This window comes from Lemur catta, chromosome 8 (genome assembly GCF_020740605.2).
Source record: "Lemur catta isolate mLemCat1 chromosome 8, mLemCat1.pri, whole genome shotgun sequence".
Taxonomy (NCBI): Eukaryota; Metazoa; Chordata; class Mammalia; order Primates; family Lemuridae; genus Lemur; species Lemur catta.
In genome coordinates this window covers 49,396,728-49,419,700 of record NC_059135.1, presented here as the reverse complement: position 1 = coordinate 49,419,700, position 22,973 = coordinate 49,396,728, and the positions used below count along the sequence as shown (strand labels likewise).

The following is a 22,973-nucleotide window of genomic DNA, read 5'->3' as shown; positions in this document are numbered from 1 at the left end:
TCAATTACATTGTAATAGGATACTAGCTAATATCTTTTAGGATAAAATCTAGAATAAATCAGTTAAGTTAATAATCTTGACAATTTTAAGATGAAATAACCCTGTGTTCTCAAATTTAAATACTCCATATTTTAGTATGTTTGTAAGCTAACAATAGGAAAACATGACAAATTCCAGGACAATGGGGTTTTCCCAACTTTAAGCAAATAATTAAGCCTGAACAAAGGTCAGTAACTTTTAGAAAGGTTGGCCTGCTATAGCTCTGAACAGGTCCCATGAAGTAGCTCTTGCAGTTATATTAGTCCATTGTGAGCCTGCTGTCTTTCTCTTTGCCTACCCCTTACCTCTTTTAGCAAAAATAAAAGCAAAAAAATAATAATATAGACATTATATTAGCATTTCAGCAGGAACTGGGTATTTCCATAAATAGGATTTCTAGGTAACTGAACTTTATTAAAGTTAAAAAGCTTTAAATATTTTTGATGGAGCAATGTTTATAAAATGTATACGTTAAATAACATTTATAAAAATATATAAGATAATTATAGATTACAGTTTCTTAATGACTAATTGTTTTGAGTTCTAGAACACTGATGCTCCTTAGACTTATTTAGCCATTCATGCATTCATTCATCCATTCAAGAAGTATTTATTTAGTGTTACTATGTTCCAAGAACTATAAAAGGCAGTGGAGATACAGCAGTGAACAAAAGACACAAAAAACCCTGCCCCAACGGAGCTCAAATTCTAGTTGGTATGCACGATGTTTGCCTCGACAACAAATGGGCCCTGACTGCTGTGCTTTTGGCTGCTCTGTCTCCTTTCTCTGCCGTCAACTGTCACCTCTTGCTGGCACCATATCCCGCCCTTTGATCTGAGTTATCATTGCAGGTCTTTCCCCTAAGCATTTCTCTAAGCCAATAATAAACCACACCCCTGGATGGTACCCAAGCAGCTCAAATGCCAGTATAGATGTACTTCTCTTTGACCTCCTATCCCTACTCTCTGTGTTTGGGTCTTCCTTTTATCCCTTTCACTGTGCATGTGACTCAATTCTTCTAATGATCTGATTCAGTTATCAGGCCCAAAGGCCTCTGTGCCACCTCTGTGCAAATGAAACTCTTAGAAAAGTAGCCATCACCAATTAATACTACACACTAATATTGTAGTACAAACATGTTCCTTCTTACCATTGTTGTAGCTTTTCCTGATAATTCTCTGAACTTCCATATAAATTTAAAAAGGCAGACACCAAATCTTTCAAAACGGAAGAAAATCTGTTTCCCTATATGCCTATGTTTTGACTGTTGCTAAAAACTGTCTGGTAGGAGTTTAGAGAGACAAGCAAGAATTGTGAACTGCATTTCAGGGAATGCTGGTGACTAAGGTAAAAAGAAATATCTAAGACTCATTCACAGACTTATCCGACGTTGAAGCTGCAAGGGGGTCACCCTGTGTGGCAGTGAAGCATGGAGGTTAAGAACTCCAGTTCTGGGGCCAGTTCTGGGGCCAGATTGCTACACCCCCTACAATCGTTTGACCTTGGCCTGGTTACTCAACACCTTCATGCCTCAGTTTATTCATCTGTAAAATAGTATGTACTACAGGCAATTATGAGGATGAAATGAATTAACACAGGTAAAGTGCCTTGATTATGCCTGGCTAATGCCTTAGCTATTATTATCTCAATCTCTTCACTTAGTTTTACAGATGAAGATATAGATCCTAAGATTTTAAGTGAACAGCAAGTTGGAGATAAAACCAATGCCAAAACTAGGTGTCCTGATTCTCACCATATTACAGATTTTTTCCTGATATCCTGCTTACCTAACAAATGGAAAGAAATACTGAATCGTTTAAATGATCACGAGGGGGCTACTCAGTTATATATAATCCCCCCTTTCCCTCTAAAACAGAAGGATCCGAACACACCTTTGCCAAGTTCTATTCCCCCAACTCCCAGTAGAGAGGACTAATTCTACAGAGGCAAGGGATAAAGGGTGAGGAGTGTAGGTGAAGTTTAATTTTATGCACCAATAGGGCAACCATTTCCTTCTCCTTACCTTGAACTTGTCAACTTCAGCTTTTGAACATGTCGCATGGTATGATAGCACCTAATTCAGAAGAAAAGAAAAGGACATTAATAATTAGACATGACTATTTTCTGAAATTCTCCTGGCTTAAAAGTAAGATTTGTTCATGTATATCACTTCAACATAATAGTGGATTTTAATGTATGACAAGAAATAACATGTCTAATCAAAGTCTCTTACATAGATCACACGTTAAAGGCTATTTTATACCAGGATTTTTCCATAGGCAGTTATTTCATCAAAGGGACATGATGTGGCTCAAGACCACAGTTCCCAAAGGATGTGAATACTTGTCCTGTGAAATGCTCTAAAAATAAATAAAAGGTGGTGCACGTGTGTGTCTACATGCCTGTGCATGTATGTCCTGTGGCAGATGCTGTAGTTTTCCAACTCAACTTCCATTCTCTCACCTATTCTCATTTGCCTGCTTTTATTATGTAGGAAAGATTATATTGTTGTGTATTTGGGACCATTTTTGTAAGAGGATTATACTTCCTTGCCCTATGGACATTTGCCTTAGTATGTGACTTGCTTTGGCCAATGGGATGTGGAGGAAAGTGATGAATGCCACTTTTGAGTAGTGTCTTTATGAGCAATCACATGGTTCTGCCATCTTTCTTTTTCCCTCCACCATGGAAAGGACATGGCCCAAGAGGGGCTGCTACTTCCACTGGGGCCCCCAAATAATGAAGACATGTTGAGCAGAACTACAGCCAACCTGCAGCTGACGGCATGTCAAGTGAATAAGAAATCAAGGTCTGTGGTTTATCACCACATCATAATTTACTGGCTTAAAGGTAAGAAACCCAAAAGTAAAATACCCAATTTGGTGACACTGCTCTGGTCTATGAATTCTAAATGGGAATGTTGGAGTTGCCTCTTTCCTTTTCCTTCTTCCCTGGAATACAGCTATAAAGCCTGGAGAGGCAGGAACATCTGCTGTCTATGAGGTGACACTCATGAGTGTGAATGCCAGCTTGTTATGGACAGCAGACCAGAAAAAGAAAGAGAAATGAGCCCAGCCCTGGGCCGACCTGCCCCAGACTTCTTGTTTTGTGGTACAAATAAACATACATTTTTAAAGTCAGTATTGGTATCTCATAAGGCCATACACATATGATTGTATATATTATATGTTTTATGCTGCTACACATATTTCTAATCTATACAAATCTCAAACAAATAGGTCTGGGAAGTGCTAAATCCTTCTTCACCTACCAACCTTAGAGAATCATAGCACACATTTGGCTCTGAAAAGTAAAGTAACATGTTTAATTTTGTTAAACTCAGCATTTCTCAAATCTAATTAGCCACAGAACTACCTTTTAGGTAACATATTAATCTGGTAACATTCCAACCTAATAGCCTATTGACCAAGGACTTTGAGAAGCACTGACCCAGGCCACACCATCCATGTGATGTAAGCTGGGCAATGATGGAGGCAGTGTTTCATGGTGGTTGCAATACGGCCTCTATGGCCAGACTGCCAGGGCACCTCCATTTCTGAGTTTTGGGAGGTTGGGCAAGTGACTTAAACTCTTTGGACCTCATTAGTGAAATGGTACAATAGTAATACTAAACAGGCATCTCCTGCTTAACATCAGTAAGATATTCTGGAAAATCAGAAGTTTCACCTGAAAACACTAACAGGGAGCCTGTTTTCCATTATTTTTATTTTAATTGGAAAAAATTATAATGCATTGTAAGATCTACAACAACTTCTTAAAACCCAGCCATAACACAGTAAAATTCATAGGTATACCTGAAACAAAAAAATAATGTTAGGTTAGAGTTGCTTAAAATGTTATTTTCTGATCATAATTAATACAGTCATTAACAAAAATTTGTTTGCATTAAGTAATAGCTTCTCTATTGTTGACATTTTTCTTAGTGATTTTTACTGTTTTTTCTATAGTTTTCTTAACTCTTTTTTACCTGTGGGAGAGGATTCACAAAAACATTGTATTGAGAGATAAATATGTTCCATGAGGTTTGGGTTTTAAAAATGAAGAGGTTTTCTACTGGGGAAATGTTAACTATGGAGGTATTCTGTGAAGTGGGCCTGTACTTCACAGAGTTCTTAGGAAGATTAAATACAATAATATATGTCAAATACTTGGCACACAAATAACCAACTTATGTTTATTATATTAGGGCATTAAATATGAAATGTCCAATTTCTAATCAAAAGTGTCATTTATTATATCTCAAACAAGAAGCAGTTCAATTAATCAAAGTTTGTGCCTGAACTATCGATACAGTCTTAACAGTAGCTTATTTATGGCAGCAGCGAAGAAGCCTAGAGAGCAAGTGGTAATGAAATCATGAAAGGTGTTTTCCACAGCTTGTTGAGAATTGAATATTTTTCCTTGCAAGAAGTGGTCCAAAGCCTGGAAGTCAGTTGGTGCAAGGTCTGGTGAATATGGAGGAGACAGAGAGTTTCCAAGTCCAGCTTCTGTAGTTTGAGCAGCACTGTTTTTGGTGACATGTGGTCTTGCAAGAGGATTGGCCTGTCTCTATTAACCTCTCTCGACTGCTTACTTACAAGTATCCTCATCATTTCGTCCAGTGGGTTGCAGGAGACATCCGCTGTAATCAACTGACCAGGTTTCATGAAGCTGTAGTGGATAATACTAGCACTGGACTACCAAACAAACACCATTAGCTTTTTTCGATGAATATTTGATTTTCGACTGTGTTTCAGCACTTCATCTTCATCCACCCATTGTGCCAAACACTTGAGATTGTCCAAAAGAATCCATTTTTCATCATACGTAACAGTACAGTGTAGAAATGGTTCGCCTTTATGTTGTGACAGCAAAGAAAGGCAAGTTTCTAGATGATTTCTCTTCTGATGCACATTTAATTCATGCATAACCCATCTATCCAGTTTCTTTATCTTGTCCATTTGTTTCAAATGGTCCAATGCTGTTGGAATAGTGACATCAAACTTTGCTGCTAATTCATGTGTAAGTTGAGATGGGTTTGTTTCCACTACAACTTTGAGCTCGTCATTATCCACCTTGGTCTCAGTTCACCACTGTGGCTCATTTTCAAGATTAAAATCACCAGAATAGAACTTCTCAAACCATTGATGTGCTGTGCGTTTATTAGCCACATCCTTCCCAAACACTTCGTTGATATTTTGAGCTATCTGTACTGTGCTGCATTGGTTCCATGACAGGACTCATATTCAAAAATAGCATGAATTTTTGACTTATGCATGGTTTCACAAAAAGTGCTCTAAAAAAAATTTTGACAGATAATCACAAGCCAAAACATACATTTGAAACAATGAGGATGTACCTTCACAATAAAAAAAAAAAACCAGTAAGTGTCTAAGTGAAATGTCAGAGATATCAATTGTCAAACTTAGTACTTAAGGAAATCAGACATTCCATACTTAATAACCTAATATTAATATTCAATTAAAATTCTATCATATAAATATTTAGCAGGATATTATGTTATCATATTAACTTCATTGTCTCCTAATTATTAATCAGTATTTTCAATCAAAAAAATTGAATAGATTTTGTTTTTTTGGTTTGGTTTTACTGTGGTAAAATTTAATTTGGCTGTCATCTTATTAGAATTTCTTACCCTTTACAAGTCTATTTGCAATATGCAAAATTTATCTTTACCTTTAACAAAATCCCACAAAAACTCAAGCTGCAATTCAAAAGTCTCTGCCACCAGGTGACGCTTAGCCAGGCTTTCAGTATGCAAAACATACTATCCCCTGCCCCCACACCCCTTGTTTAAATCAACTCTTCCTACTTCCCTTATTTATTTTTTTAAAAGCTATTAACTCCACTAAATTGAAACTGTTTGAATCAGTGAAGCAGACAATTATTACAGATTAAGACTTTTTGCTCATTTAAAATTACAGTAGTTTCTTTTGTTTGTTTTTGAGTTGTAGGAGTTCTTTGTATTAGTATATTTTGGATTGAAGTCCTGTCTGTGTACGTTTTGTAAATATTACCTCCCAGTCTATGATTTGTATCTTTTAATGAACAGAAGTTTTAGATTTTGATGAAGTGTAATTTGTCAATGATTTTTATTGTTATTGTTTCACATATCCTTTCTAAGAAATTTTTTCCTATCCTCAAGTGGTGACTATATATCTTATGCTATCTTCTAGAAACTTTATAGGTTTTATTTTTTATGTTTAGGTCTATGATACATCCGAAATTAAATTTATGAATAGTTTAAGACTTTAATGAAATAAATGCCTTGGTTATTTTCTCACGATTTTTAAATTTCCTAGGTCACAACTTGGAGTCAAAGCCCTTTTGGATTTCATTCTGAGATTGTAAGTCTCTTTACTGGGTAATCTATTAAGGCCATAGGAATTGATTAAATATTTATTCTACCTTATTTGACAACTTGGTTTTACCTTTTGAATCTTCTTGTTCAGAGAGTCCCTGTTTCCTTTTGTAGAATTCAGAACCAGTAAAGGGGGCAGAGGAGTGGCCTAGCTAAAGAATCTTTTAACCACCTTCTCCCAAAATAGTATATTCCCATGTGGATGGGCAGGGAGTTTGTTCTGCAGGAGTGGAAACTTTTGGTAAACCACAGTCTGGGAGGTAGTAGCATTGTCCCCTCTAGGAATCTCTAGAAAAACCAACAAACCAGAGGAGTAGATTCCTTAAGACAAGAGAACTATTAGTCTTGCTTAAGAATACTCTGATTTTCTCCTTCCAAGCCGTGCCTGCTGTTTGGTCCTAAAGGGTTTCCTGGGATGCACTCAGGAAGGTGGTGGTGCCCAGTTGCTCTAGCTCAGCCTCAGTGTTTGAGGTTTGATACACAGAATCATAATATTTCATCTGAAAGCTTATCAAATGTCTTAAGTCTGGAATATTTTCAGTAATGCTACTTTTGTGAGCTGAATTTTGCACCCCCCCACCGCCCCCGCCATAATTCATGTATTCAATTCCTAACCCCTAGGATCTCAGAATGTAACTGTATTTGTAGATAGTTCTTTAAGGAGATAATTAAGGTAAAATGAGTTCACATGGCTGGGCCCTAAGCCAATATGACTGGTGTCCTTATAAGAAGAGGAGATTAGGACACAGGCACACACAGACCAAGGGGCGACCATGTGAGGACACAGCCAGAAGGTGGCCATCTGCAAGCCAAAGAGCAAGGCCTCAGAAGAAACCAACCCTGCCCACACCTTAATTTGGACATCCAGCCTCCAAAACTGTGAGAAAAGAAGTATCTGTTGTTTAAGCCCCCCAGTCTGCAGTACTGTGTGATGTTATGGCAGCCCTAGCAAACTAATAGAGCCACCTAACCTCATTAACCTAAGATCTGTGACACATCTATGGATGCCATTGGAGGAACCATAACAAAGGTAATTCTTAATTGCTTTTAGCTTAGCCCATCTTCAAAAGAGAGCCATTACTGTTTATATACACACACATATATGTAAAAATATATACACACATTATATAGCATAAGTAATGACTAAAAATCTGGCAAATTTCTCTAATTGAGAATAAAACTTAACACATTAAAGAATTGTATTTTTAAAATTACTTTTGTCAAAACTTCCTGGATAAGTTAAAGTTTCCTCCACAATTCCAGACTATATTAATTTATTAGGCTATTTGAATTTCCTAAGACATATATTTCATAGCAAGTATCCAGGAAAACCATATATTTTTGGATAATAATAGCTTTGATCAAATAAAAAGCTTTAATTGAATGCATTATAATAGTTTCGAAAAAAGAGGCATTTGCAAAACACAATTTTTTATATATACTATCTTTCTCTATAAGAAACATTGTTAGGTTATGAGAGTTTAGCCATAACATACACACTAGTTAATTTTTTTGACAGCTAAATAAAATTTGTATAAAGTTTACATACAAAAGTAAACAGCTGATCCACAGAACACTTGACAAGCATTAAACTTTCACAAGAAAATTTCTATCCCAGATAGATTTATTTTGTGTTGATATTAAATTAGAAAATATTTTAGAGTCAAAACTAATGACTCAGTTTTGTTAGTGAGCTCTGACTTAAGAAATCTCTACAGTTTCTAAATAAACCACTATTTGCAAAACTCTACTGACTTCAGTGAACTTTTGGACTGAACTTGCTCCTAGCAAAACACAAAAAAAGCAAGAACAAAAAATTATTAGACCCATGAAAGACAGAGGAAAGAAGTCATGTTTTGTATTGAGTTTGCACAGCAGGAAAAGACAATAAACTTTATTTCAAAAGAAAAACAATGGGCAGAGCTATGAGATAGGACGACTGGATCAAGCCTTGCCCTTCCCTACATGCAGTTCAAGACCAGAGCCAAATGTTTGTCTTGCTGTCTCAGGAACTTCCCCTAAGTAGTTGAGGGCAGATCCCTCACACCAGTCATTTTGAATGGGAATTTATTGTGGCTCTGGGCAGCCATTGGCTCTTGAAATGAGATATGGACCATTACGGAAACTGGCTGAGAGGACCGCAAATGCAAAGAGCCATTTAACAGACAGGAGGAACAAAGACACCACTCAGGACCCAGACTGGTTGTCTCGGGCAGACAAGGGCTGCATGAATATTTACCGATATGTTTATGGCTCTGGTGGCAAAGTGGCACTTGTTGACACTTGGAAACTAAACTGATGGCAGACTTCAGCCAAGCTGATCTGAAATAAAATCTCAAATAATTTATATTGATGAGCTCCAAAGAAATAAAGAAACTTTGCTATCAGCGGTAGTCCTCCAATCAAGAAAGGTGACAAACCACAAGGAATGAAGAGCCAATTTACTTGGAATGCCCTGACAGAAGTGTCATCTACCTATGTGAAGAGCCATACAACAGGATTTCTCAACAAGATGATGCCAGGATTCAAAGAGATGGCAACTGAACGGATGCATCGAAACTGAGAAATCATCAGTTTCTATTGCCAAATATTTAAGAAACTGCTGTATAATAGGATGAAATGTTCAAATAGGTACTTCAGATAACTGTGTGTGCTGTGATCTTTTATCACGAGCTTCAGAATATATCTGTCTTAAAAGTATTTTTAAAAAATCTAAGAAGACTCAAACTTTTTGAATTTAAAGTAAAATGAAAGCTACCTGCTAAACCTGGGGTAATATTAATACAGGCATACCTCAGAGCTATTGTGGGGTGAGTTCCAGACCAGCTCCATAAGGTGAATATGGAAATAAAGCAAGTCACACAATTTTATTTGGTTTCCCAGTGCACATAAAAATTATGTTTACACTATACTGTGTCTATCGGGTATGCAACAGCATTGTATCTAAATAAAAGTACATACCTTAATTTAAAAATAATTTATTGCTAACATAATGCTAACTCTCATTTGAGCCTTCAGTAAGTTGTAATCTTTTTGCTGGTGGAGGGTCTTGCCTTGATGTTGATGGCTGCTGACTGATCAGGGTGGTGGTTGCTGAAGGTTGGCATGGCTGTGGCAATTTCATAAAATAAGACAACATGAAGTATTCCCCATTGACTGACTTGAGTCTTCGTTTCACAAAAGATTTCTCTGTAGCCTGCAACGGTGTTTGATAGCATCTTATCCACAGTAGAACTTCTCTGAAACTTGGAGTTGATCTTTTCAAACCCTGCCGCTGCTTTATCAACTAAGCTGATGTACTATTCTATATCCTTTGTTGTCATTTAAACAATGTCCACAGTATCTTCACCAAGAGCAGACTTGGTGGACAGCTAAAAATATATATAGAAAAAATTAGCTGGGCATGGTGGGCACCTATAGTTCCAGCTACTTGGGAGGCTGAGGCAGGAGGATTGCTTAAGCCCAGGAGTTTGAGGTTCCTGTGAGCTTGACGCCACAGCACTCTAGTCTGGGCAACAGAGTGAGACTCTGTCTCAAACAAACAAACAAACAAACAAAACTCCTTTTGATGCTTCTACCAATGGAGCATTTCACTGAGCATTAACCTCGTATAGTCTTAGCTTCTTTTCATTTTTCTGGCTTCTTTCTAATGCTACCTTCTTTTTTTTTTTTTTTTTTTTCTTCTCCCATCTCTCTATATTTCAAATGTAAAATAAAATTCTCTCCATCTCTCATACAGAATGGTTTTCCACATCCTCTGATGTACAGAACAGTTAACATCCCTTCCTTCAGAAGTTGTCCATGGATTCTGGGTCAACAATTTCTGGCTTAGAGATCCACATAGGAGGTTACTAGGTGGATGTTGGAATGAGAAAATGAGAAAAAGACAAAATATGTGTCTTCTCCCAAATCCCAGTATGATTTGAATAGCTTCATTTAAAAGGGTTGGAAATGTTTCTTAGCTTTATTTTACTAATTATGCTTTTCATAACTGGATTTCTTTTCATTTCTTAATTATGTTAAAAATGGAGATGCAAAAATGCTGTGAAATTAGTTTCAGTGAATGTTGGTTTAGAGCCCTTTGATTTATGAAAAAAATATGATTAAGATCCTGTTTAAAATCGTGTGATCATGTAAGTCAACTCTACTACATATTTTTGAGCACAGAAACGAGAATTCATCTGAATTGCCATTGGCTTATATACTAGTATGAACTGCTGTCTTGTCTCCTTCTCTACAGTGGTCAGTAGTAGTACTTGATTTTGTTCACGTGGATGAATTGCTTTATGGATTATCTATAGCAATTCTTAAGACTGGCCATTTCTTTTCATTTAGTAAAATTTTGTTTTCTTAATCTGTCACCGCTTCGTATGCCAACATTGGGAGGCAGTATGGCTTGACCTTTGAGCATAGAGGCTTTGGTGTCAGACTGCTGAGCTCACAATTCTGGCTTCACTGGCCCTATGTCTCAGTTTCCTCATCAGTAAAAGGTGAGGAATATCTGCATTTTTCAATTACATTTCACCAGCCAGAGCAAGGTACAGAGCTCTGATTTCAAGGAAGTGAGGAAGTTCAGTACTACCACAGGCCCAGAAGGGAGAGAGCCAGAAATAGTTGGTGATGGGCACTAAGGGGTATCACAATGGGTTGGGCAGTCAAGTAGCAGGTTGTGTTAGAATTGTGCATCAAATCAGAGTGAATGAGTCCAATGTATGAACTAGTATATGAATTTTGTGGTTTATTAGACTTTTGCTTACTTCCTGATTCTCTTCTGCATTTCAAATAGTTGTGCTTGGTAGATAGCATCTTCAAATAAGTGAGGTTGTAGCATACACTTATTAAATATTGCTTACATTTAACATGTATAGTATATGATCATTAAATATTATTGCTGTGAATAAGTACATTTTGATATCTATAGAAGAAAATTATCATAAGTAAAGGATAATAATCTCCTTATTTCTGCTATATAACTTTCAGCAAATGCTTAGTTATTAACTTCAATCACTTCAATATCCTTAAAGTGAAAGAAATAGCCTATTTCTTTTGAAAAAAGTTGTATATGGTAATGATTCTTCTGATTTTTCTAAGTTTTTAGTTGTCTCTTATAAAGGACCTCAGCCATTAACACAAATTTAAAAGGCTTTTATGATTAATTCTTAGTGTGATTCAATACGACTCTATACATATGCATATTGGACTATAATTTATAACTGTTTCAAAATAAGTGTTCCATTCCCACGATTGCATTACTGCCCTCATTCCGTTTTAAAGTGAGGCTGTTTTTCTTCATCATGTAGGTTATTAAATGTATTAATGTTTCACAAATGCTTTTCTAATGAACTCCTTGCCTACTTGCTTTTCTTGTTTGTTAATAAGAACAGAGGAGAACATAACATTCTTTTGGACTAATTGAGCAACTTGGATTGGTTATTGCTGTTTCGAAAACAACTATAATATGTGCCAATGGTTTTTTGAATCTATAATTTATATATCTGAAACTATTAGTAGTTTGATTTCATTTAAGACCATACTTCTGAGTAGCACATTATTAAATATTTATATATACTTATTTTTTATACTTCTTCCCCCATGGTTTCTGCATAATCAATGGGGCTACTATTACAATTTGAGAGAGAGACATGGCTTATTTGCATTGGCGATGCAGAAACACCATGGAGCACTTTATGTTTGAAGCAGCACGGCTTTCCTGGGAGCTCCCTGTGGAGTGAAAGGAGTAAGGAAAGACCAGGCCTAGTTTGGGCCACGGTCAAACTGCCTTGCGCAATGGGGTGACTAGTCACCATGGATGAAAGTAAGACTAAAAAGAGCAATTTCCCATCTGTGTGGGCCAAGGTGGGTGGCCATGGAGATCAGATTAGCTTTGAGCAAGTCAGGGAACAGCATCAGTGCAATTTGGGGTGCAGTGTACTGATGAAGGAATCACTCATTGAATCAAGACATATCTATTGAGAACTTAATTTGTAACAAGCCCTGTGCAGACTCTAAACAAGCAAACATACACATTGAAATACCTTCCACAAAATCGAGTAGCAAAATGCTAAAAGAGATGACAAGAGGGCGTGGGAGGAGTGTGGGGAGGTGGCAGGAAAGTTGGTTAGGGACAGACTCTCCGAGGAGTTGGTATTTAAGCCAAGACCCAGAAAATGAAAGGAACCAGCCAGGCCAAAGGCTAGAGGAAGAGCAACAGGTGGAAGGAGTGTCGCCTTGAAGTGGTGTACAGGCTTGAGAGTGAGAAGGGGACACCAGAGATGAGGCAGGAGAGCTGGGCAGAGGCCAGGTCACCAAGGCCTTGCAGGCTGATAAAGGACTTTATTAGAGCGCATGGGAAACCACCGAAGGGTTTTAGCCAAGAGGCTGACATCACCTGGTTAGTTTTCCAATCATTGTGACCCTGTGAGCCCCTTCTGTGTCCCTCCTCAATTATATAATCCCTCTCCATCCCCCAGAGGTGACCACCACTCTGACTTTTGTGGCATTGATTCCCTTGGTCTAGTATGCAGTGCTGCCTATTCTTGAACTTACATAAACGGAACCCCATTGCATGTGGAACATGACTCTGGTTGTGCGGAGGGTGGATTGGAGGTGGGAGAGATGTGGAAGAGGTAACGGTGGCTTGACTAGGATGGTGGAAGGGGAGATCCTGATCTGTGGGACAATGTACAAGATCTGGAAAGAAAGAGCCCTGCTCGGGGAGAAAATGACCAGAGCCACAGAAGTGTTCAGCCCTGGGTCCTTCCTGGGCATGGAGGGAGCCACACACCAGAGGTCCAGATAAAAGGGGGAGTAAAGGGCATGTGAGGCCCATATACAAGCAAACTGGATCCAAACACAAGGGAGGCTGCTTCTCTCTGCTTGTGAGAGTACCTGGAGCCCTGTTACCCACACTGTGATGGCTGAGGGAACAGATAGGCAGACTCATTCCAGATCCTAGTAACTGGAAGGAAGGGGAAGAGGCTTGACAACTTTCCAGTTCATGGCTTGGCAGGACTGAAGCTGGAGATGGTGGTTTCATTATCTGAATCTGAGGCAGGGTTGGGCACCAGTGTTGGGAAACACACACCTTTAAAGTTTCCCTAGTCCGCAGATATTTTCAACTATGTTTTGGAATATCTAGGAGCTAGGGATGTACCAGTGAACAAATGAGATAAAAATCCCTGTCAACGTAGAGCTTACAATCTAGAGAGACAGAAAAGCTAAGTAAAAGACAGTTTGTCAAATGATGCTGAGTGCCGTGGAGAAAAACGAGGCAGTGAAGGGAGACTGGGGTGTGAGGGAGGGTCGTTGCTCATGTACAGAGGACTGTCTGGGAAGCTGGTACTCAACAGTGTGAATAAAGACCTGAAGTTCTGAGGGAGCCGGCCACGTGGGTGTTAGGGAGAGGGTGCAGGGTGCAAGTGCAGAGGCTCTGTGACAAGGATGTGCCCAGCTTGTTCAAGGAAAAGCAAAGAGGCCAGTGGAACAGAGTGAGTATGAGGAAAATTAACAGGAGGTCAGAGAGGTGCCAGGGATTAGATTACAGAGGTTTGGGAAGCCAACACGATTTGGCTTTCAGTTAAAGCAAGCAAGTATAGGCACTTGCTGGGGATAAGAAAAATTTCCCAGAGGCAGGTCCATCCAAGTGAGCCCAGTGCATTTGCTAAATTAAGGAGCCATTTTCCCCCTTTTCAAAGAGCTGGAAGCAGCTTCTTCCTCATCTCTGCTAAGCTCAGGGGCTGCTGCTAACCGCACAGACCCACATGAGACAGATCTTTTCCTTTGGCTAGTCTCATTCCTCAGCAATCCAGAGAGGATCCCCACCCACCATCCGCCACAGACAAATATCTGCTGTTTGTTAGTTGGTGTCTGATTTTTTAAATGGCATTTTTGTTGCTGCCCAACCAGGTTGCATTGCCTACTGCACAGAGAAGAGCCAATACACTGAGGCAGTCAGGGTTGCAGTGGGGAAAGGGTTTAATTCCACAGAGTGCTAAGCAGGATAATGGGAGGCATTTCTCAGATCTACCTCCCTGAGAATTTGGGAGATGGGTTTTTTAAGATAGTTTGGTGGGCAAAGGATCAGGCAATTGGGTTAGGTTCAGGGCAAAATTATAGGGGTGTAGAAACCATCTTCTTGTGTTGAGTCAGTTCCTGGGCTGGGGTCACAATTCCAGCTGAGTCAGTTCCTTGGTGTGGGCCACCAGTCTGGCTGGGTCAGCCAGTCCACTGGAAAGAGGGACCGGCAAGATCTCTGAGAAACTACCTTTAGGTTTCTAAAAGGTGATGTTATCACGGAGAAAGTTAAGAATCTTTATGACCGCCAGCTATGTGACTCCAGAGTAGCAATTATAGAGAAGCTAACAGGGGACAGTGGCTGATTAATATCATTATTTCTAGCTAGGCCTGTGCCTTTGCAGAGTTTTAGGCCCTTGCCCCAGTTCTCGCCTTGCACCCCTTTGTGGATTTGTAAAGGGCCGTTTCATTTTCACCTTTATTTTTATTTCATTCCCTAGGATGAATTTAATCACTTGGAGGGAGCTGAATGAGAGGTTCAGAGATAGGTCTGATGGGGCCATATCTGGGGTTTCTGGGCAATGGGAGGAGTGTTTCCTGGTGGGACACACTTTTGGAAATAGATGCACAATATAGATGGTTTGAAAACTTATTTACACTTATCACCTGGTGGCATTCAATGATAGGAAATGGGCCAAGACAGGTAAGTGTTTCTCCAGTCTCTGCTCTGGGCCCAACACCTGAGCTGATGTGCTGGCTGTTTGTGCCCTTTCCAAGAAGCAGGAGTTTTGGTTAGAAAGTGATAATTACTCACTTGGGCTTTGCTGTCCTGGAGTTAATCAGTGTATATGACCTTCATATCTGGGGGCTCAAGGGAGGATGTACACACTCCTTCCTCTCTAGGTGCCAGTCAAGGGTCTTTTGAGATACCTCCTGGGTGTCTAAAGCCAGGCTTCTCCTCTTCCCACTGGGCAGGGGATTGAAGATAACTTCAAGATGTTTAATCCACAATGTGAATGGAGACATGTGGGTCCCACCCCACTAAGATCTGGTTTGATGAGGACTCTGCATCCCCAAAGACTTTCAGGCAGTTAGTGATGGCCATGGGAAACAAAAACTCCATAGGTGGCCCCTAGGGGGGCCATGGTAAAACCCCTGGGGAGCCATGGTACAACCCCTGGGGAGAAAAGTCCATGGATCCCTGGGAACATGTCACCCAGATTGTGTTCCAGATACCTAGGATCATGCAGACTAAATCCCAGGTAGCCCAAATTCTCCTAGATGCTCAAATGCCCATAGCCCATTGCCAGGGCCTGCCTGGGCTTCACCCTCAGAGTTGTCCTCCTCTGAAGGCACCTCTGTGTGGGACTGTGGAGGGAGTTTAGAACAGGCTACAGGGCTCACACATGTACAAACGTGGCATAGTACAGAGTGGGGGTGGGGGGAAGGTAGCAGTAACTCCAGTCTCTTCTAAATGGTGTAGGCTTGGTTCCGTCTGGTGGGATCCGGGTGCAATTCACTGCCTTTTGAAAGCAGCATCCCACACTGTGCCTGTGGGAAAGCACTACCAACACACTGAGCATGGCACCTAAAGTGAATGCCAGTTTCTCACTTGGCCAGCTGTAAACCTGGCTTCCATCTGCCAATGTTTCACAAGAGAAGCCAGCAGGCTAAGGCATGCCTATTCCACTACAGAAAGCTGTTCTATTTCTCACACTATGGAGCAATTGACCTGAGTTAACTAACAGACTCAGCATTTGACCCAGACAGGACTGAATTAAGGAGGGAGCTGCTGGAGCTGAACATAGACCCTGGCTATTACTCCTAGAATTGACACTGAAAAACCAAAAGCATTAAAGTTAAAAGGAACAGTTTCATAAGTTAGTCATTTTGGTGAAATCAAAAAGAAGGTAGTGGACAATACATTTCCTAGGGTGTTTTATATTCAGCTTGGGCTTTTAGATCAGTAGGCTTATCTTCATTATTTGACCCTAATTACTGTCATCACAGTCTGATAAACCACGCCCCCTGGCGTGGAAAATAGGCCCTTTACCTAGGCTCTCTTCCCACTTCCATCACAGCAGCCAAGGACTCCAGGGGCAAATGAGGTCCTACAATTGATAGGACATTGCCAAAAAGACCCCTTGCAGCACAATTTGCACAACATGGCCCTTTTGAACAGACATATCTGAGCATGAACTCCAGCTCTGCTGCTAGCTATGCAATGCAAGCCACAACAGCCCTCTCAGCAAATTTCTAAATCTTCCTGGGCCTCAGTTTGCTCATTTGTCAAATGGGAATGATATTGTCTACTCCATGCTGTTTTGGCAAAGGGTCAATGAAATATAAATGTAAAGTGCATAATACAGTGTCTGACGCATGATAAGCATTAATAAATGCAGCATTTAAAAAGCACCAAAAATAATACAACAAAAACAGAAGAACGAACATAAACTAATGAATGAAAAGTTTTTAAACAAATAAACCAGAACAAATGCATCCAAATAAGTTATTTCTTAAGATTACCATGGGGACCGTGTTAAATTATTAGAAACATTCTGTTGTGTTAGGGAACTCTTGACCAAGATCCTGAAGCACATTCCTTAGACCATGGCAGTGGTACAGATCATTTGAGAGTGGATTTGATTTTGGAAAACCACCAAAAATCATTTAATAGCAAATGAAATGAAAACATGGTCAACTTTTTGTTAAAAAGAAAACCCAAGTATGATTATGCGACTTAAAAAATTATGATTAAATTTTTCTTCATAGTTGCCAGAATGATCTCTTTAAAATGTTAAACTAATCATATTCCTCTCCAGCTGAAAACCCTTCAATGGTTCTCCACCACTTTTAGAATCAAGTTCAGATCGTCCTTTGTGATCTGGCCCCTGCTGCCTCTCCAGCCTCACATCCTGCTTCTTCTCTCTTGTGCCTTTGCCCTGGCTGGACCTGAACAGCACGCTGCCTCAGTACCTCCTACTTTGCCCACCACTTTCCTTCTGCCTGGAGCTTTCCTGCTAGTTGTCTTTCAAAACTGTACAGCTTACTGCTACCTGTCGCTTAGAAGGTGCCTTCTCTGCAAAGCAGTCATGTCTGCACTTTGAATAAGATGTCCTTCCTCCGTATTTCCCTAACGTTGTATCTACCTCTTTTCTGAAACTCATCACACTGTACAGTAATCACACTTTCACTTGTCTCTGTCCTCTACTAGGAAGAGGGGAGAGAGACACACACAGAAATAAATAAATAAATAAATAAATGGATAGAAGAGACAAATATCCCAAATAGAAGAATTCTAAATAATTTATGTAGATACCTGCCCCTCAAGGAGGTGGAGATAACTCCCCACTCCTTAGGTGTGGCCTGTGCACAGACTTCCTTTCAAAGAGTACAGTGTAGAAAGGGGAAAAACAGCAACTATACAGTGGGGAAACCTGGCCAACACTACCTCAGTCGGATGATCAAGGTTAACGTCAACAGTGATAAGTCATGTTGATAGTATGTACCCTTGATATGGCACTTTATACCTGTGATCCTCCTTCCCACAACCCACAGTCTTGGGTTAATCATGAGAAAAACATTGAACAGATCTCAGTAGAGGGACATTCTACAAAATACCTGACCAGTATGCCTCAAAACTGTTCAGGTCATCAAATAAGGAAAGTATGAAAAACCATCACAGCCAAGAGAAGCCTAAAGAGACATTATGAGTAAATGTAATAGGGTTTCCCGAATGGGAACAAAAAAGGGATATTAGGTAAGGACTAAGGATGTATGAATAAAGAATGAACTTTAGCTAATAATTTAGCAATATTGGTTTATTCCTTGTAATAAATGTACCAAATGTTAATAATAGAGGAAACTGGGTGTGGTGTGTAGGAGAACTTTCTGTATGTACCAGCTTCCCAATTTTTCTGTAAATCTAAACTGTTCTAAAATATAAAGTTTATTTTTTAAAAAATGATATCTGCCTGACCGCATACGTAGGTTCTCCTACTTTCCACAAAATACCTAAATGAAAACCCAGAAACCATCACTAAAACTGATAACCCACTACTAGAATCTGAGAAGAACTTTCACCAATTATAAGGCAGATGCAGCTGTACTGAGAAAAATAACTTGCGGCTCAACCATGCTTCACCCCCTCAAATAAAGCAGCTCCACTGGCCTGAATGAAGACAGGAAGGTGTTCCTAGAGCAGTCCCGGGAGGGCACTGCTCCTCTCTCTGCTGCCTGAGTGCTCACTCACTGACCCGGGATCTGTACCAACCAAAAAAGCAATCAGTTCACCTTCTACTGAATGGCAGCTGTTTTTGAAGTATTAGCTTTCATTGTGGGGGAGAAAGTCACTGCAAATAAAGCAGTGTATGATGGTGGGGGTATGAGGGATGTTACAAGTAAGTACTGTTATTGACAGTTTTATGAGCACAGTGCTAAAGATTTTACCAGCATTATTTTATTTCATCCTCATAACAATTACACAAGCTTGGCAGGTGACAACAATGAAGCACAGAGAAGTTAAGTGACCTGCTCAGAGACACATGGCTAGAAAGCAGCAGAGCTAGAATTAAAATCCTACTAGTCTAGTTTTAAAACCTGCATTTTTAATCACTTCAGTGTACTTCATACAAACCCTAGTAGCAATGTATGCTGAGGACTGAGATTCTGGTTGTACTTTAATTGTGATTTTTACTTGCACTTTATTATACTTGATTCATTCAACAAATACTTCCTACATGTCTACTGTATGCTGTGCTGGCACTGGGAACACAATGGTGAACTGGACACAGAGACATATCCTTATACCTAAGGGATCCAGAATCCACTGAGACCCGATTAGGGGCAGATGTACCATTTCAGCCCAGCAGAACCACCCGAGGGCCGTGCTTACCGCTGGGCATGGAGACTCAGCCTAGAAACTAAATACATCAGTTTGCCCCATTTTGTATATCAAGGGGATTCAATGGGACGTTAAGTGAATCATGAGAGAGCTCAAGGACAATCACAAAGCCTTGCTGATTAGTGAACATTGTGGTCCAAGGCAGAGGGAAAAGTATCCTGAAAGCCCAGACGGAATGTACGTCTGATGATTATTTCATGCAGGGGCCATTATCTTTCAGAAATCTTATGCTTAGTGTCTTCATAAGATACAAGAAGAAAGAGCACATGGAAACTGGAGCAGAAAGCCACATAGGCAAAATAGGTTTGGATGAAATTTATAAAACAAACAAAAAGAAGAACGAGCTAACAAAGCTCAACTGTCACTGTCTCAGGGCAGCCTCTCTACAGTGCCCCTCTCCCCCCATTTTTACTTACTCTTTATTAAAACATCCTGCCTCATTTTCTTTATGACACATTATTATAAATTTATCTTGCTAAATTATTTGTTTACTTACCTACCACCTGTCTTTTCCTACTAGACTATAAGGTTCACTAGAATATGAATACTATGTGTTTCTTCACTGCTGAATCCTCAGCACCTAGAATAGCACCTACGGAAAAGCAGGAGCTCAACAAATATTTGTTCAGTGAATGAACAGAGACAACAATGGAGATGGGTTAACATATGGAAGAATTTCAAGAGAACCCAAATTATAATAGCAGAACTTAAACACACATTGGAGTTAATAAAGATATTTTTTCTTTGAATGCAAGAGCTCAGAATCAACAAATCAATGGAAAAGAACAGATAGACCAGAAATGGGCTGACATTTATATGGTCATTTGTTTTTTAACAAAGGTACCAAAGGGATATGATGGAGAAAGAACTTTTCAATAAATGATACAGATAAAAAATGAACCTTGGGGGCTATTGAGATGAATCATAAAGCTACATGTAAAAGCTAAAATCATAAAGCTTTTAGAGGAAATCATGGAATATATTCTTGATTTGTGGGTAGGTAAAGGTTTCTTAGATCACTAAAAGCAATAACTTTCAAATGAAAAAAACTGATAAATCAGACTTCATCAAAACTAAAAACATCTACTCATCAAAAGACACCATTAAGAAAATGAATTAAACAAGCTGCAGATTGGGTGAAAACATAGAAAACACATATATCTGACCAAGGACTGGTATCCAGGATATATGAAGAACTCCTACCACTCAACAATAGAAAGACAAGCAACCAAATTAAAAGTGGGTAAAAAATTTGGACAGCTCACAAAAGAAGATATCTGAATGGTAAATAAGCACAAGGGAAACAGTGTAACATTTTTAGTCATCAGGGAAATGAAAATTAAAACCACAATAAAATATCACTACACAGTTTCCAGAATGACTAAAATTACGAACAATAATGGCATCAAATATGGTTAAGACTGTGGAGTAACTAAAACTTTCATAGTTACTTGTTAGGATTATACTATGGTGCAACCACTTTGGAAAATTTACATCTGAGAGTTCTTATAAAACTAAATATACACTGACTTTTTGAGCAGGCAATACTAGGTTTTAGCCCAAGAGAAATAACATTATATGTTCCCAAAACTACTTATACAAAAAAGTTCATGGCAGCTTTATTTGCATAGCTGCAAACTGGAAACAGTCAAAATATTGAACAACAGGAGAATGGATAAATGAACTGTGGGATAATCACACAATGGAATCCTATTCAGCAACTAAAAGAAACTAACTTATATACCCAGCATAGATGAGCTTCAAATGCATTATGGTGGCTGAAAGGAGCCTTACACAAAAGAGTATATACTGTATAATCTAATTTATATGAAATTCCAGAATAGGTAAAACTAATCTATGGTGGAAAAAATCAGAACTGTGGGTATCTCCGGAGGTGGTAGCGGGTGTCCTTGGGAAGGAGCCTGAGGGAACTTTCTAGGGTGATACTATATCAAGATATATTTCCTATGAAAAAATATGGCCAGGCACAGTGGCTCCTGCCTGTAATCCTAGCACTCTGAAAGGCCAAGGTGGGAGGATTGCTTGAGCTCAGGAGTTCGAGACTAGCCTGAGCAAGAGTGAGACCCTGTCTCTACTAAAAATATTAATAGAAAAAATTAGCTGGGTGCAGTGGTGTGTGCCTGTAGTCCCAGCTACTCAGGAGGCTGAGGCAGGAGGATCCCTGAGCCCAGGAGTTGGAGGTTACAGTGAGCTATGATGATGCCACTGAACTCTAGCCTAGGCAACAGAGAAAGATTCTGTCTAAAAAAAGAAAAAAAAAAAAAAAGAAAAGGAAAAGAAAAATTGTTTTCTAAGCTAAATAAGTTTTGGGGTCTTTGACATGCAAAATTATATTAGCAAAACAAAAAGATTATGTCTAAATGAATGTTATAAATACAGGTATATTAACACTGAAAAACATAAGTAATACTTCTTGAAAAAGCACTTGTATTGTGTAAATAAAAAAATCTACTAATGATCATATAATTAAAAAGAATTGGCCAAAAGTTTCCACCTACAAATAGGTAAAGAAGATCTCAAAGGATCACTGCCTTCATAACAAGAAAAAAGAGATAAAGTAAAAATCATACTTGTTTTTAAATCTGTCAAAGAGTGAGTGGTGGACAAATTTAGTCTCCTGCCTAAATTCCAGTCAGGAGAAGCCCTTTATGGATGAAGAAAGAGCAGCAACTGCTTCCATACCTGAGACCAGTTGCTTACAGGGTGGAGGGATGAGCCTACTATCAGCAGAGCCACTGCCAAAAGGAGGAAAACTAGACAAGTTTTTAAATGGTAGTGAGCTGTCAAACAGAATCTTGAAAGCACTAATTTGTAGACAATGGAGAAAGAAGTGTTTACCTAATCTAAAATGTTTTCAGTAAAGAAGAACTTATGAATGGGAACAATTCCATATCTGCTGGTGTGTTGCATTTGGGGTCTTCCAAGGGCAGACATTTGTCCTTTGGACAAGCATTGGATCATTGTCTGACAGCAACTTGGCGTGAAAAAATCATTTTCGTAGATAACAGGATGATTCAGTGGAACTTTTTCTGAGTTTATAGCAGAGAATCACAGATACTACATTCTAAAGCGAGGTGCTAAGCCATCCATGCAGGACTTGGAAAGAAGATGCGCCAAACTAGTTCTGCCTCCTCCAAGCTGAGGTGCTCACTGTCCCTCTCTGCATTGTGTAAGAGAAGGGTAACAGTTCATAATAGAGTATTTCTTAGGGATTCTTGAAGTTTCCTTCCATAGAACCACTTGGAGAACCTAATATGTATTTCCTCAGAATGTGGTGTGGGAGCAGAGACTAGTGACTGACTCATGCCCCCAAATTCTAAAGATTAGTGGGCAGAAAGAGGAGAGAGCTGCAATGAGGAGGACCTGCATTTGTAAAATCTAATGGGTGAAGATATGAGTTTTCCCATGGGCCAAACAGACCCATGAAAAATAATCAGGCTTGAAAGCATTCTGACCATGGAAGCAAGCCAAGTATCCACGGATGGATGAATAGATACACAAAATGTGGTATATACTTAAAATGGGATATTATTCAGCCTGAAAAAGGAAGGAAATTCTTACACATGTTACAGTAATGAATCTTGAAGACATTTTACTAAAGGAAATAAGCCAGT

General features: G+C 39.2%; 1 protein-coding gene across 1 annotated transcript in view; it reads right to left on the bottom strand.

The window, feature by feature from the left end:
• The window catches only part of PDE11A (phosphodiesterase 11A), a 332,704-nt gene that overhangs the window by 125,954 nt on the left and 183,777 nt on the right, over positions 1-22,973 (bottom strand). Inside the window, exon 10 of the mRNA XM_045559347.1 lies at positions 2,064-2,114. Within this exon, the coding sequence (XP_045415303.1) occupies positions 2,064-2,114 (51 nt within the window). The remainder of the gene's footprint in view (positions 1-2,063; positions 2,115-22,973) is intronic.